The sequence below is a fragment of the Suncus etruscus genome, chromosome 11, assembly GCF_024139225.1.
Source record: "Suncus etruscus isolate mSunEtr1 chromosome 11, mSunEtr1.pri.cur, whole genome shotgun sequence".
NCBI lineage: Eukaryota > Metazoa > Chordata > Mammalia > Eulipotyphla > Soricidae > Suncus > Suncus etruscus.
In genome coordinates, this window is record NC_064858.1 from 22340356 (window position 1) to 22355658 (window position 15303).

A 15303-nucleotide genomic window follows, 5' to 3' on the forward strand; every position below is an offset into this window, starting at 1 on the left:
ACTCTGTCCCCACCTTCCCCCCAGCTCCCCAGCTGAATCTTTGTGCATTGTCCTTTATATAGGAGTCACAGATTGAAGGGGGGTTTGATTCCTACCTTCATATGTAGGATCCCGAGATTCCCTCTTTCCCCATGAAAGTTTCTGCTCTTGTTAAACTGCTTCTGTATAACCCCTTTGTTAGCTTGTTAGCTTGTGGGAATGTGGCCTTCAGATAATAGTTAGAGACAAGGGGAAACACAAGACCCAGAACATGGCACCCAAGCCCCTGCACTAGGGATAGGCCTTAACAGATCAGCCTTGTGACATCCGAATTATGTATTTTGTGGCATTTGAATGGTGTATTCCTTTTATCTGCTTCCTGGGGCTGTACATTCAGCTCTTACACATGGATGTGATGGCTATTTAACCTGAGTGGAAAACTCAGGATCTTTGATGGAAGCCTGTTTCCAGGTGTAAGTCTTGGACCCTTAACTACCAAAGCATATAAACCCCTGCTTACTTTTTACATTGTCATGTGACCTCTTTGTCTTATCACAAGGCTGGTAGAAATGAACCTAACACATGAAATTTGGGGAATCCATAACCAAAGAAACAAATGAACTGTTTAATGCCTGCATTAGTAAAGATCTTTAGACTCAGCTTCCTGAAATGGACATTGCACGCAATTGTGAGAATAGTTGAAATTCAGGTGGCAGGAACTGTCTAAACAATGAGAAAGTGCATGCATTTGTGTGTGTTCGTGCATGCTCTGGCATATGTGTGTGTGTGTGTGTGTGTGAGAGAGAGAGAGAGAGAGATTTAGAGAGAATCTCAGGGTGTATTTGTATATGTGAGTATATATGTATGTGCATGTATATGTGTTTATAACTGCATATGTGAAAGAGAGAGAATCCCAGGGTGTGTGTTTGTATATGTGTATATGAATGTGTGATGTATGTGAGAGAGAATTCAGGGTGTGTGTGCTGGTGTCTGTGAAGGATTGTGTGATATGTGTGAAAGAATCCTAGAGTGTATACTTATACAGAGGGGGATAAGGAGGGAGGGAGGGAGGGGTAAAAAGAGAAAGAGAGAATCCAAGGGGTGTGTGTGTGTGTGGGGGGCAACGTGGGATTAACCAAGCTCTAAAATTCATTAAGGAAACCTTGAAGAAAGTGTTTCTTGGATGTGAGTGATAGTACAGTATGTTGGTGCTTAAACTTTTTTCAGTATCACCAACTGTCTATCACATCTCTGGATTCCCTTAGATGGCTGCTGTGCCTTCTACCCTTAGGTGCTGGTGGGGCAGGATAGTCAGAAGCAGGTGGTGATTCAGCTTGTAGTCTGGGCTGTTCCTGAAGATCCACCGCCACTTGCTGGGCTGTCTGTGGAGTCAGCATTTATGCCTCAGCCAAGCAATTGTGTCTGTGTGTGGTGGGTGCTTAGCTGGGCCTAGATTCATTCAGCCGGTGTGGGAGCTCCAGAGCATGTGTGGAGCTGGCTCAGATGCAATGCAGCCCTGTCTGCCTTGTGTCTCCTGTTGCAGGATGAAAGGAGAGGAGCACCCAGCTCCTTTATGTTCTATGTCCCCACCAGCAGTCTGGGGCTCATCATTTGTGGATGACATCAAGCTGTCTTGTTTGGCAAAGCCTGGCTAATCTATGGGCTTGATAGATGTCTCACACTCTCGCAAACATTTATGTAAAGCCACTTGCCACCTGGGATATAGCTCTTGCTTTTGTAAGACAATTAGCTGAGGTGCAGGTGGGAAGAATCGGAGCTGATATCTTGTATCCTTTGAGAAAACCTCTTTGTATAGTCGTGGATTATTGGTGAATCAATACCAATGTGCCTCAGTTTCCTTCTCTGAACTCATTTTCTCTTAAAAGCTGAAGGCAACCACTTCATTAAAAAGGCCACATTATAACATGATGCAAACATGGAGCATCTTTATCTTTGCATTGGGATTTTCTGGTACCTCCAAGGTCTGCACTTCCTCTAGCATATGGTCGCCATCACCTGACCAGAACTATGGCTTTATTTGTTTCCTTATAGGGCAATGGCTGCCAGTGTGCTATGGGCTGCTCCTGGCATTGTGCTCAGGATTGTGCTCTGCAGTGCTCTGGGCAGAAGATGGTGCTTGGAGGAATCGCACACCACACATGTTCTCTGCCCATTGCACCTCTCCATGGTTGTGTTCCTAATGCTTTTGGGATGGTCCAGAATCACCCATACACATGAGGACAAGTTCAGATGTCCCCAAAGGTTATGAGAAGAGTCCGTGCAAGGCTGGTGTCTTCATTACTTTTATACATTCAGTTAGGCGTCTGCTCAACCATTCAGAAGATATCCACTAAGTGTCTACAATGTGCCAGTGGTCACCAGGGCATTTGTGCCGGATAAGGAACTAAATGACGGAGCAGAATGCCTGCTCACAGGGTGCAGAAATGGGGGGGAGGGCTCATGGTGTTTCAGCAGAGGGCTAAAGCAAAAGAGGGAGCTCAGGGGTAAGAAATGCTGGGAAATAGCAGAAGCAGAGGGTCTGGCAGATGTGCCCATAATAGAGGGCAAGTGAATACAGTATGTCAGTGGTACAGGTGAGGTTGGAAACACCATGGCAGGGTGTGTGTGTTTTGTATATGTGTGTATTATTTATTTTTTTTTTGTGTATGTGTTTCTGTTGGAGAAACTTGAATGAGGGTCCCAGGACCCAGCTTGTGTTTGAACAGTCATACATACTTTCACCATATCTTTAGGGCGTCTTGTTCAGATGCTACAGCTGTCACCAGGGGAGAAATGAAGATGATTTGGTTTAACAGTGAGAAATGGGATTCTCTATGAAACTTAAAGGTGATAGCTAGAAAGGTTTTATTGTACATGAAATGGGAGTTGATGGGGCCCAAGGGAGCCTCATGAAGGATGAAGGGAGGCAGTTTCACTGAGCACCACTTGTGTGGTTCCACAATAGCACCACGAATCTACTTCTTTTCTAAAAACGCACTTTTGAAACTTGCTATTACTGAACACACCAGAGAGATCTGAGCTCACTCCAGTGAACCTGCTTTGTGCCTGTGCACATCTTTGTCCTCCAATCACGCATTATCAAACAAAGAGAGGCTCACAGTGTTGGCTGCACTGGAGTCTACAGCAGTGTTCTTCAGCCTTCTGCACCTCTCAACCTGCTCTGTTCACAGGCTGTAGACAACAGGTTCCTTGAACCAAGCACTGGGGACAATTTTAAATTGAATTGAGCAATTGAATTAAGTTGCAGTGTTTTGGCTAATGAGTCATCTGGGCTCGCAGTGTCCCCTATGCCCCATGGAGTCTCTCCCATTCCCTTTGACCTGACCTAAGCTGTGTTCTTACCTGTCATGCTTCCAGGCATAACAGGTCTTCCAGGCTGTTCTTTTCTCTAAATTCTGTTTTGGATTCTGCAGCTCTTCAGTTGAACCTGTTCTAACTGCCCCACCCCGGGTGTGCCTTATCCATTCAGCCCCACAGGCCTTGTGTGGACATGTATTTAAATTCTCCATGGTTGAGAGAGACTTTGGAATGGGCTGGCTGGATCCTATTTTTGTGTATTTTTAACATTTTAAGAAATGACCAAATCCTTCTCCACAAGAGCTAAACCCTCTGCCTCTGTGCCATTAGCCTGAATAAGCACGAGTGTGTGGTTGGTGCATGCCTCACTTGTATGCTCTGCCATTTCCCCTAGTACTTGGCTTTCTTGCAGGTATGGAGTAGCATTTGGTTCTCATTTGCTTTTCCCTAATGACTAATAAACAGTACTGGACACTTACTTGTGTTTGCGAGCTTCCCATTCTAGCCATCGCTGTGAGATGCCTGCTACCTTCTTTCTGGGCTACAGATAGATCTCTGTTGTCTTACTCAGTTATAATGCACAGAGTTATTTATGTGCATGTTATCTGGTGTCCAAATCTTCCACTGGATCTAGGATTTTGCCTTAAACTCATTTTTGTTTATTTTTAATTGATATTCTATGGTTTGCAGTTTTATTTATAATGGCTTCTTATGCACATAATTCTAACACTACACCCATCATCAGTGCACCCTCTCCTTCTTCCAAAGATCCCAAGAACCTTCCCTCCCAAGTCCTCTCCAACTCAATTGCGTGAATCAGTTCTTCCTTTATGTTGCCTTTGGCCCTTAGTTACTACCTTGCTGTGTTTTTGTAAGTCCTGTAGTGGAGAAATTTGATACTTGTATTATAAGATATGCCCTGAAATGATAATATGATTCATAATCATGGAAGGGAGAAAATGGAAGAGAAAATTAAGAAAAAAAGGATCCGATTTTAGACAATAGAAATATGGAGGAAGAGCCAGGTAAGGAAAAGGATTAGGAAAGAATAAAAGAGTATCCAAATTGGCGGTGGTAGGAGAGAGAACCTAAGAAATTGAGTGAGATGCACAGACAATGGAAGGAAAGAGAACAGCAGCTCTAACAGGGATGCATTTAGGGAGAAGAATCATACAGAATTGGGGTTCCTCATGTCTAAGGTGGGGATGATGGTAGTACCTGTTTGCTTTTTTCTGAGATGATGAAAGGATTTTTGTAAAGGTCTTTTAAAATAGTGCTCACCAGTGTTTGTAACTGTGAGTGTGAGCATGTGTGTACATGTGTGCATGTGCATGGATCTTTCTTTCATCTTTGATTATCTTTCTTTAACCTTTGCTCCATCTGGGAGAATCTTGAGAAACTGACATACTTCTGGGACCAAACAGTGTCAATAGCATCTAAAGCTCTGAGGCACAAACACAACTTATATTTGTTCATCTGGAACATCTAGTTGGAAGTAATAATAATCTATATTTACGAAGCACTTGAACTTGCAGCATTTAACCTGGTACTGACCTGTGCTTTGTGGTGGAGAATGACTTGGGCTGGAGCTTTCTGGGCTCTTGCCGGAGAGATGTGAGGTGCTCAGGACCCAATGGGATAAACACAGCTGAGGCAGGTGGCAAACACTGGCTGTGCCTCTGCTGAGCTCCTGCTCCCCACACCTCTCAGCTGCTCTGGCCTGAATGCAATTACTATGACTAATTTGTGGCTTTTGGACTTTCCCAGCTGTTGGCAAGACATTTCTCTCACTGAACTAAGTTTCTCTTTGATTCTGGATCAATCTGGAATGAGAAACATTTTCCCGCTTTTCCCTGTGGCTCTGGCTTCAAAGATGGAAAATGAGGGGGTGTCTACGGCACTTTTTCTGTTCCAGCTCTTTTCCAGCAGTGTCAGGCCCTCATTTTGCTTGTTTTACTATTTGCCTAACTTGGGGTATGGGCCCACTTATTGGGGTGCCCCTTACTAGACACATTGTTCCTGCAGAGCCCCCTGTGCTGGTTGTTGGTGACAGAGCCTAGTGACTTCCTGTATTTAAGTGTTATTATTCATCCATCATTCTGCATCTGTTCTTCCATCTGTCACCTCACTTACTCTCTTGGGATTAATCATTCACTGTCCCATCCCAACCAGGCCCTGTAGAAAGTTCAGGGACACTGTTTATGAAGAGTGTCAGCAACAGAAGTGCCCAGGGCTTGCTTCCATTATATTACCTTCAATTCAGCCTATTTAAAAAAATAGTGACTTATGAGCCTGGTGCCAACCTCTTATGTATTTAAGCAATTTTTATTTATTTATTTATTTATTTATTTATTTATCTATTTATTGTTTTTGGGTCACACCCGGCAGTGCTCAGGGGTTACTCCTGGCTCCATGCTCAGAAATTGCTCCTGGCAGGCACGGGGGACCATATGGGACACCGGGATTCGAACCGATGACCTTCTGCATGAAAGGCAAATGCCTTACCTCCATGCTATCTCTCCGGCCCCTAAGCAATTTTTTTTTCTTTTTTTAATTTATTTAAACACCTTGATTACATACATGATTGTTTTTGGGTTTCAGTCATGTAAAGAACACCACCCATCACCAGTGCAACATTCCCATCACCAATGTCCCAAGTCTCCCTCCTCCCCACCCGACCCCCGCCTGTACTCTAGACAGGCTCTCCATTTTCCTCATACGTTCTCGTTATTAGGACAGTTCAAAATGTAGTTATTTCTCTAACTAAACTCATCACTCTTTGTGGTGAACTTCCTGAGGTGAGCTGAAACTTCCAGCTCTTTTCTCTTTTGTGTCTGAAAATTATTATTACAAGGGTGTCTTTCATTTTTCTTAAAACCCATAGATGAGTGAGACCATTCTGCGTTTTTCTCTCTCTCTCTGACTTATTTCACTCAGCATAATAAATTCCGTGTACATCCATGTATAGGAAAATTTCATGACTTCATCTCTCCTGACAGCTGCATAATATTCCATTGTGTATATGTACCACAGTTTCTTTAGCCATTCGTCTGTTGAAGGGCATCTTGGTTGTTTCCAGAGTCTTGCTATGGTAAATAGTGCTGCAATGAATATAGGTGTAAGGAAGGGGTTTTTGTTCTGCTCCACATCACTAATCATCAGGGAGATGCAAATCAAAACAACAATGAGATACCACCTCACACCCCAGAGAATGGCACACATCACAAAGAATGAGAATAAACAGTATTGGCGGGGATGTGGAGAGAAAGGAACTCTTATCCACTGCTGGTGGGAATGCCGTCTAGTTCAACCTTTATGGAAAGCGATATGGATATTCCACCAAAAACTGGAAATCGAGCTCCCATACGATCCAGCTATACCACTCCTAGGAATATACCCTAGGAACACAAAAATACAATACAAAAAGCAATTTTTTTTAAACCTAAGTGTGTGACTGTATAACCAGGTGTGTTTAAAGGGTAATTTATGTTGAAGCTTAGATTTTTTTTGCCAAATTAGTTAGCCTCTCTGTCTGTGCCATCTGAACATAGGAAAATACTTTTTACAGGTCCTTTGCAGCTTTTGACCACCTAAAAGCTACCTCTTGATCTTCTGATCCCAGTTCTTTTACCTGCCTACTTGAAGTTTTTGCATGTCAGTGGGAGATCCAGAGACTCCCCTTTCTGAGAGGTGAAGGAGCTCTTTAAGGAGGAGGCTAAATGCCCTCTGTAGAGTCTGGTCTATCATCTGACCTTGTCTCAGACGTCCTTGGAAAGAATTAACCCAAGCACTCCTGAAACTTTGTTTTGAGTGTCTTGGGTCCCATCCAGACACTGTCACCCAGCTCACTTGGCCATTTCCAGCTGAAACCCCCTGTGGCATTGTCCCAGCACCCTGTCCTGGAATGTTTAGGGAAACGGGAGAATATCAGTGCTGGCTGGCCTTGAGGTGCACATGTGTGATTCAGAACAGCCTTGTAAGTGAATGTGCAGTTGAGCCCAGGCACTGCTCAGTGATAATAGTCTGGTTTCTGCCCAGCCCTTTGGACAAAGTAGAGCCTCTGAACATGGGGGACAGCCCTAACCCTTTCCTGCCCCTAGGAGATCCCAGTCTTCCCACTGGATACAGTGAAGTTTTTGTGATTGAGATGGGAGGTGGAGCTATGCAGGCCTGTAGAAACTGTCCCCTTGATCAGGCACTCTGCAGTCCTTGTCCTCAGGGCATAGAAGTGGCCTGTATTTGGACTTTAATCTAGATATTCCACCATAAAAGTTTAGGTAACTTTAGCTGGAGCATTTGCTTCTTTATCTCCATGAAGGGAAAGGTCAGATTTTTTTTTTCCTTCTGGAGTCTAGTTGCTCTGCATGCTCTCTGACACCAGTTGTTCAGGAACCAGGACTCAGGAAAGTCAGTCTGATTTTGGCATAGGGATTCTGGGCCTTTACTTTGCAGAAAGAAATTTCAGGAGGAGGTGAGATGGTGAAGCAAGGTAGATTTTATTGAAATTTACTTAGATGTGAGGGGAGAGAGAGAAGTAAGTGTTCAGGAGAGCATGGGTAAAATCAGAGACAAGCCCAGGAGAACATGGGCTTGAAGAGCAAGCTGGGAAATTTGGATTTGAGGCCCCTTGGAAATCCTAACACTAGTAGTTCACACATCTTGTTCTAAAGGCCTTTTCTCCACCTCTTTAGCAGAAGAATAATGGCTTTTTGCCTGGGGCCTTCTAAATCCTGGGTGGCTTGCCCAGTTATGATTCATGATTTCAATGCTTGCTGACACCGGCAGTAAATCTTCTTTTGCCTTGTATTTTAAACCTTTGACCTTTAACCTTTTTAACCTGTGACCAGCCCTTGGACCTGGGCTTGCAGAGGCTCATTCACATTCTCTAGCCTTGGACTCTGATAAAAGGAGACCAGGTCTGGCTGGAGGCATCCAAACTTAAGCAAAACAAAATATGATCCCTTTGAAAATACAGTCAGAAAAAGTTTGATACATTCTTTTATGATATGTTTCTTAGAGAAAATTTGCTGTTGTATTTTTGGTGCATGCTTATGTGTGTGTCTCCCAGGGCCAGCTCTGAACTCAGAAAAGTGGTGTTTGCCTACCGCTGACCTCAGGACGGCTCCTTTCTAATGGGTTTGTTTGGTCTCTGGGAAGGTCTCAGGGAGCCTGAACATTCTCTTCAAGAGAGCAAGGAAAGCTCCAGAGAGCTCTGCCCTCCTTGCCCTTGGAGGGCCAAAAGCTCTTACAGCCCTTCCCTGTAGTCAACACTGAGCCGCTTTCTGCACAGCTGCCTGTGTAGAAGGACTTTCCCCCCTACTGGTGCTGGCTTTACATAACTCCTATCTCTATGTGTCTCACTTCTTTCAAATCTGACAGAATCTTTATGAGGGAGGAGAAATGAAGCAGAAAGTTTGTTTCCCATCATTACTTAAGGTGGATGTGGGCCAAGGCACAGCCCAACTTGGGTAACCCTAAAGGGAGGCTTATGGGTGGGCAGCTGGGGTGCAGACACTACCTGAGAGATGGGTATTTTAGGAAGGATTTTCATTGTTGTAAAGCAAAACATTTTGAAAGCAGGTACTTAGGCAGGTACTTAAGTGGAAGGTAAGATTGGGCAGTGGCCAACGTTGGTTCTCAGGGTGCAAATGACTCTTCCTACTCTCTGTTGCTGGACTTTCAAACAGATACAAAGTGTCACCATTTCTATCTAACTCTAACCCGAATTCTTCTGGGTTGCTTAATTTCTATCCAGAGTTGTAAGGAAACCCCCCCCCCAACACATTCTCCTTTTAAAGTATTACTCTTAGAATACATTTTGTCAGATGGCCAGTATTGCCTGACCTTCTGAAAAAAAAATGTTAGCCTCTGCTCTTAAGGTTAAATTTTAAGAGAAAATAAAACAACTCATTGCTTTCTTTTGTTTGTGCACCTGTGTGTGGTGAGGCAGACCTTTCCCATTCTTCATTTTTCCTTCAGTCTTGAAACATGAGAGAGATGGAGGCATATGCTGTGGGGCTGTTTCTCAATCTGCTTCTCTGTAGCACTTCTCCCTCTCATGTTAGCCTCAAGGAGACTCAGGGATCATGGGTGCAAGATTCAGAGTCAGGGTTGGTCAGCAGTACAGATGAAAGGGCATGGTAATTCTGGAAGAGTCAGAATTTAGCAACTGAGAACTGTGGGCAGAGGCAAGTGTAAGGCCTATCCATGAGGATGTGGAGGGCTCATGGTCTGTCTCATGGTCTGTCGAGGCTCTCCTGGCTGCTAGAGGCTGACATCATGGGGTGGTGGAAGGTGGCAGCCTCTGGTTCAGGACATGCAACTGTCTCATCTGAAAATGCTCATGCAGTTTGAGTGAAAGAGCCCCTTGTCAGGATCTGGGAATCCAAGGTTTAGCCTTCTCAGACTACTCTGCAGAATGCTCTGGAAGGACCCCACTGGCAACTCTGCACAACTGAAGGGTGTCAGCAAAGTGCTTGTCATGGCATGCCCCGATCAAGGGCACTGGGAAAGCCTTTGGAACTTGAAGTCCAGATGGGTGGGGGCTGTTGACTTTGTCATCTGCCTTCCCTTGGCCACTCTGACTAAGACCTTTTCTTATTCTCTTGCTTTGTTTTTGTTTTTGTTTTTGGGGTTCTAGGGATCAAACCCAGGCCATCTGCATGCAAGGCAGACACCCTACCTGCTGTATTGTTGCTCTGACTCTTGTTTTGTTTCTGAAGCGCTAGGCTGCCCTGTGAGCTTGGCATCTCCCTGTCACCTTGGCACCACTCTACCTTGGTGCCACCCGCTGTGCCATAGTGTCTGCCCTAGACTCTGGGGCTGGAAGTGTAGGAAGCACTTGGAACTCAGGAATATTGGGGCCAGAGAGATAGGACAGGGTTAAGGCAATTTGCCTTGCATGTGGCTTACTGGGGTTCCATCCCCAGCTCTGCTCATACCATCAGGAATGACCTCTGAAGTGTGGCCCCCAAGCCCATAAAAAACCAAAATCCAAAACCAAAAAATCTTGAATGAGATATTTCATATGGAACAGTGTCTGGAACCAGTTTCCCCCCTGAGGTGACCCCTACTGCTGTATCAGCTCCACAACTGTCTTCTGTGCTGTCACCTTGGCTTTAATTTTCTTCTTATAACAACACACCACATGTCAGATGACTTCCCTGCTTCTGCACCCCAGAATGTGGAAACTTGGGGAATGAATCTTTGAAGTGTGTTTGTTGTTTTCATTTCTGCTGCTGCATTACTGTGGTTGCCAGAGAGAACCACCAGCATTCCTAACTACTGCAAGTTCGGGTCAGACAAGACAGGGAAACTCTGGCCCAAGGATAGATATGGCTTGCTGACTGCCGCACATGCTTGACAAGCATGAAACTTGAGTTTGATCCCTGGAATTCCCTAGCCTGAGCTTTGCCAGGAATGGCTATCAAGTACAGGGTCAGGAGTGGCCCATAAACAGCAGCAACAAAAAGACAAAAAGGCAGTGGAGGTCTCTAATATCATTCAATCACTTTCTAGAACCACCTGTCCTCCTGGCCTTAAAATGTAATGGGAGTCTGATACACACAGTTAGATTGCTTGGGGGCAAGGGGATGAAAAGGGGTATTAGGGTCCCTAGGGAAGGAAGGTGAGTATACTGATGGTAGGTGTTGTTTTGGAATTATGTGCACTAGAAACCATTATTAGCAACATGTAAACCACAGAATCTCAATTTTTCTAAAAGTGCTTTATAAGACAATGATGGCCTAAGTTTGACAACTTTCTGTTATACCAGTGACAATGTCCTATACTAAAAGGAATCTAAAGCAATGCAGAAGGGGGTGTTTGACAGTTTCATTACTATTTCAGAGGACTGTGAAGTTGGTGGAGGATGGATGGTGCGAATTTGAGCTTCTTAGATAGGGATGGCAGGGTTCTGATGGGTCCGTGGGGAAAGCTGAGAGTAGCTGGTTGCCTAAGTGAATGTTTTGTGTATTTATTGGTCACAGACTGCCTCTTCAAGGTGTGCCCTATGAACCGATATTCTGCCCAGAAACAGTACTGGAAAGCGAAGCAAGCCAAACAGGGAAACCACACTGAGGCGGCCTTGCTGAAGAAATTACAGGTAAGGAAGGAGTGGCTGCAAGGGCTGCTGGTCTGCCACTCAGCTGAGAAATGCTGCAGACACAGACTCACTGCAGTGAAAGGAAGGGAACATCTGAGGCAGGTGTGGGGTGTGGCCACCCACCACCTGGCACATTTTTAAGCACAGCAGCCTGCAGCTATTTTTTAGTTTAAAGATTCTCTCCTGGAAACCACTCCAGCCATGTCTGAATACATACATACCTTAGATGACTGCATGACCTAGAGCTTCATTAAAATGTAGGAAAACATATTCTAACTCTGTTGTTTTCTGCTGCTTTACTGGCTTTGACTGAGTGTAAACCTGAGGAAATAATTTTGTGTCACTGAAATGCCTGTTACTTGCAGAATTGAAATAGTCACTTTGAGATTTTTTAAAAATTTACTTACTGTCCAGTTTGGTTTCTCTAGCAATATTCCTTCTGAATGTATTTTTTATAAGACCAAAGAGTCAAGTAATTTTCAGGAATTTCCATCATTAAAACATCCCAAGATACTTTAGAACACACTTCAGCTACGAACTGGGAGACATTGTACTCCATTACAGCAAACAGTCTTATTTATTTATTTTTTTTGGTTTTTGGGTCACACCCGGCTGTGCTCAGGAGTTACTCCTGGCTGTCTGCTCAGAAATAGCTCCTGGCAGGCACGGGGGACCATATGGGACACCGGGATTCGAACCAACTACCTTTGGTCCTGGATGGGCTGCTTGCAAGGCAAACACCGCTGTGCTATCTCTCCGGGCCCTTTATTTTGTTTATGATTGTATTTATCCTCTAAATTGTCAATTATTGTGTTCTGCGAGATGTTTCACACTGAATTTTTGATAATCACAGCATGCTGCGGAACTGGAACAAAAGCAGAATGAATCAGAGAATAAGAAATTGCTGGGCGAAATTGTGAAATACAGTAACGTCATACAAGTAAGTCTCCACTTTCTTGTAAAAGGGGTCAATATTTGATGTGTAAATTTGCGTTAGGTGGAATTGCCAAACTGCAGTGCAATTTGTTCTTTGCTGGGAAAGTCAGGTGCCATGATCTGTTTGGTGCTACTTAAGCATACTTTGGTATTTGGGACTACTTTGGAGGTGTCCAAGACGAAGACTCTCTCTTTTCATGAGGAGAAAGAAGGTGGAGGAAAGCATTAGTTTCAAACTCCCTCACTACATATGGTTAAGGAACCCTCCTTAGGGTTCCCACATGAGTATATATAGATGGAAACCTCATCTTTTCTTTGGGAGAGAGTGGGAAGCTTTCCAGAGATTCCATTTATAAATGGATCATCCTGGGTTTTCTTAAAGGATCTGCTATTTCAGTTTTCACACACCCTGGCCCCCTCAGCTGCACATCAAACACATCTTCACTCAAGTTGTGGAGCGTTGTTCTTGGTATTTTGTTAATAGTGCTGCTCCAACCTTGTTTCATAAAGAATGTTAAGCATTTTCAAGAACACACCACCCAAACACAACAAAAGGCAGATAGAAGGAAAGTGGCTGGGCCACAGGGAGAAGGACGATTGGAGGAGCAAGGAGTGGTCAGTAGGGGAGGACAAAGAGGCCTTCTTGCTGCTGGCTGAACTGGGATCTAAACATGGTGGGGCTAGAATGTAGAATCACTGGAATCCCATCACAGATGTCTAGGAACCTTAGCAGAGAGTGTCTTTGGCCCATGATAGCAATAAGAGCTTCCTCACAATGACTACTGAGTGAGGTTCTTGACTGCATATGGGATAGCTTGCTCAGTAAAAGATACTTTGGAGAGAGATAGTTGTGCTGGAATCTGCTGCTAGGGCTTTGGGCTCTGAGCACACAGGTGCAGGAGAAGGTCCTCGCCTCTGGTGGCACTTGCCCTCGTGGGGCTATGGGTTAGCAGCTAGTCTGGGAAGTGAGAAGGAAGTGGAAGTAAATTAACTGGGAAAGAGGCTGTCACAGAGTCTAGCTATTGCACCAAATATATGTAGACCCCAAGCTCTGTGCAGGGATGTGATAGGGATGGTGGTGTCTGTGGTTCCATGCTTGTGTACCTGCAAAAGCTGATAATGTGACTCTAAGGGGAAGACTACAGACTAATGGAGCCTTCTGGCTTTTCTCTGCAGCTGCTGCATATCAAAAGTAACAAGTACCTGACAGTCAACAAGAGATTGCCTGCTTTGCTGGAGAAGAATGCCATGCGAGTCTCCTTAGATGCTGCTGGCAATGAGGGCTCTTGGTTTTACATTCACCCCTTCTGGAAGCTGAGGAGCGAAGGTGACAATGTAGGTACCAGTCCAAACTGGAGAGACTACCGCTAGGGAGGAAAGAATGTGCCTAGACAGGAAACAGCTTTTGATATTCAGCACATTATTTTTTATATCCCTACTCAGTAGGTTAATAGCCTTTCTTTTCTTTTTTCTTGCTACTTAAAAATTATTTACAGTTAAATTACATATTTATGTATTACCCATCTACACAAAGTACCCAACCTGTAAGCATGATTCACTGAGTTTTTTAGAACTCATCACAACCATGCAACCATTGTCTACAATGAGAACTAGGGCATTGCCTGGCACCAGTTTTTATTTGTAGTGCCACTGTGCTTAGAAATCATAAAAGGATGAAGTACAGGCTAACGGAAGTCCTTTTTCAGCTAGAGTTTGCATGAGGAACTAAGTCACCCTAAGTAGGCAGAGTCTTCAAAAAGAGGCTGAAGGGAGTTGATGAATTGTGACATCTCCTGGACAGGTCTTTCCATGCTGTATTTAATAGATATATAATGTTATAATTGACACTTGCTTATTGATATTAATGTTTAAAAATATCCCAGAAAATATTTGTGTTTTGTATCTTGTAAATTTTAATAGTGAGTAAATGTTCTCTATGACTTATAGAGTAAGGGCAGTGAAACTGATAGGTAATGCTTCCATGCTACTGTGAGCTTGATATTTTTTTATGTAATGAATAAGTAAGCAAATGCCTTCTTGGGAAGTTGGGGATGTTTGATAAACTCAGGTAGACACCAAAACAAATATGTTTCATGAGTCAGGCACTTCAAAAATACCAGATCAGATGACTAAGAAATATGGTCGAGAATTTTAAGATTAGTGTCACAAATTCAAAGCAATATAAAAATCAAATTATTCTGACTTGCCTCTTTGAGAACATGTGAGACATATTTTGGATATTTATTGATTAGAAATGCCTTCTCTTATAAGTGAAATTTTTTTTCCAGTGAATTTTGAAGTACAAATTCCTTTCTGCAGGATGCAACTATCCCGGTTTAATTTGGTTAGTAAATGGTCAGTGCTGCCCTCTTAGGTAAGGCCTGGAGAAGCACAGCATGCCGGAATGTGCATCATTTTGAGTTTTGCACTGGGTCCTTAAAAGATATATATTATTTTCTTCTCTCTCTCTTTTTCCTTTTGGCATCAGTGTTGTGTGCTGTGAGCATGATACCTATTTTTATTTCAGCAGGTAGTTAATTACAGTCAACTCTCACTTTTCAGGATGGATTCTGAATTTTATGGGCAGGATGTTGTTTGATGCCCTTTGTGGGATTTTCCCACAGGTCTGCCTTCTGGTCTCCAATCAATGGTGATTGAAAAAAAAGGTCACAGCCTACAAGCCAAGTTCACATTTTTGAAGGAATGTGCTAAAATGAAAGACTAAAGTGCAGCCTTTAGACTAGCTGTGGCTTCATTCATTTGTTCATCTATTATTTATTCCTGCAATTTATTCCTTTATAGGGCTGACAGAGAGTTGAACGTAATGAACTATTTCAAGTAATTGATTATAGTGGAGGCGGGGGGGGGGGGGGGTAGGGTGTTAACCAGCCTAACACCCAAACACTCTGTCTTGGTTAAATTGGACAATGTAATTAAGTGCAACCTAGAAGCTCTTTATATATTGA

The 15303-nt window shown here is 43.7% G+C and overlaps 1 protein-coding gene across 1 annotated transcript in view; it reads left to right on the forward strand.

Annotated features, from left to right (window-relative positions):
* ITPR2 (inositol 1,4,5-trisphosphate receptor type 2) overlaps positions 1-15303 on the forward strand; it is a 458186-nt gene that overhangs the window by 70487 nt on the left and 372396 nt on the right. Inside the window, 3 exon segments of the mRNA XM_049783873.1 lie at positions 11286-11401; positions 12255-12341; positions 13514-13672. Of these exon segments, the coding sequence (XP_049639830.1) occupies positions 11286-11401; positions 12255-12341; positions 13514-13672 (362 nt within the window).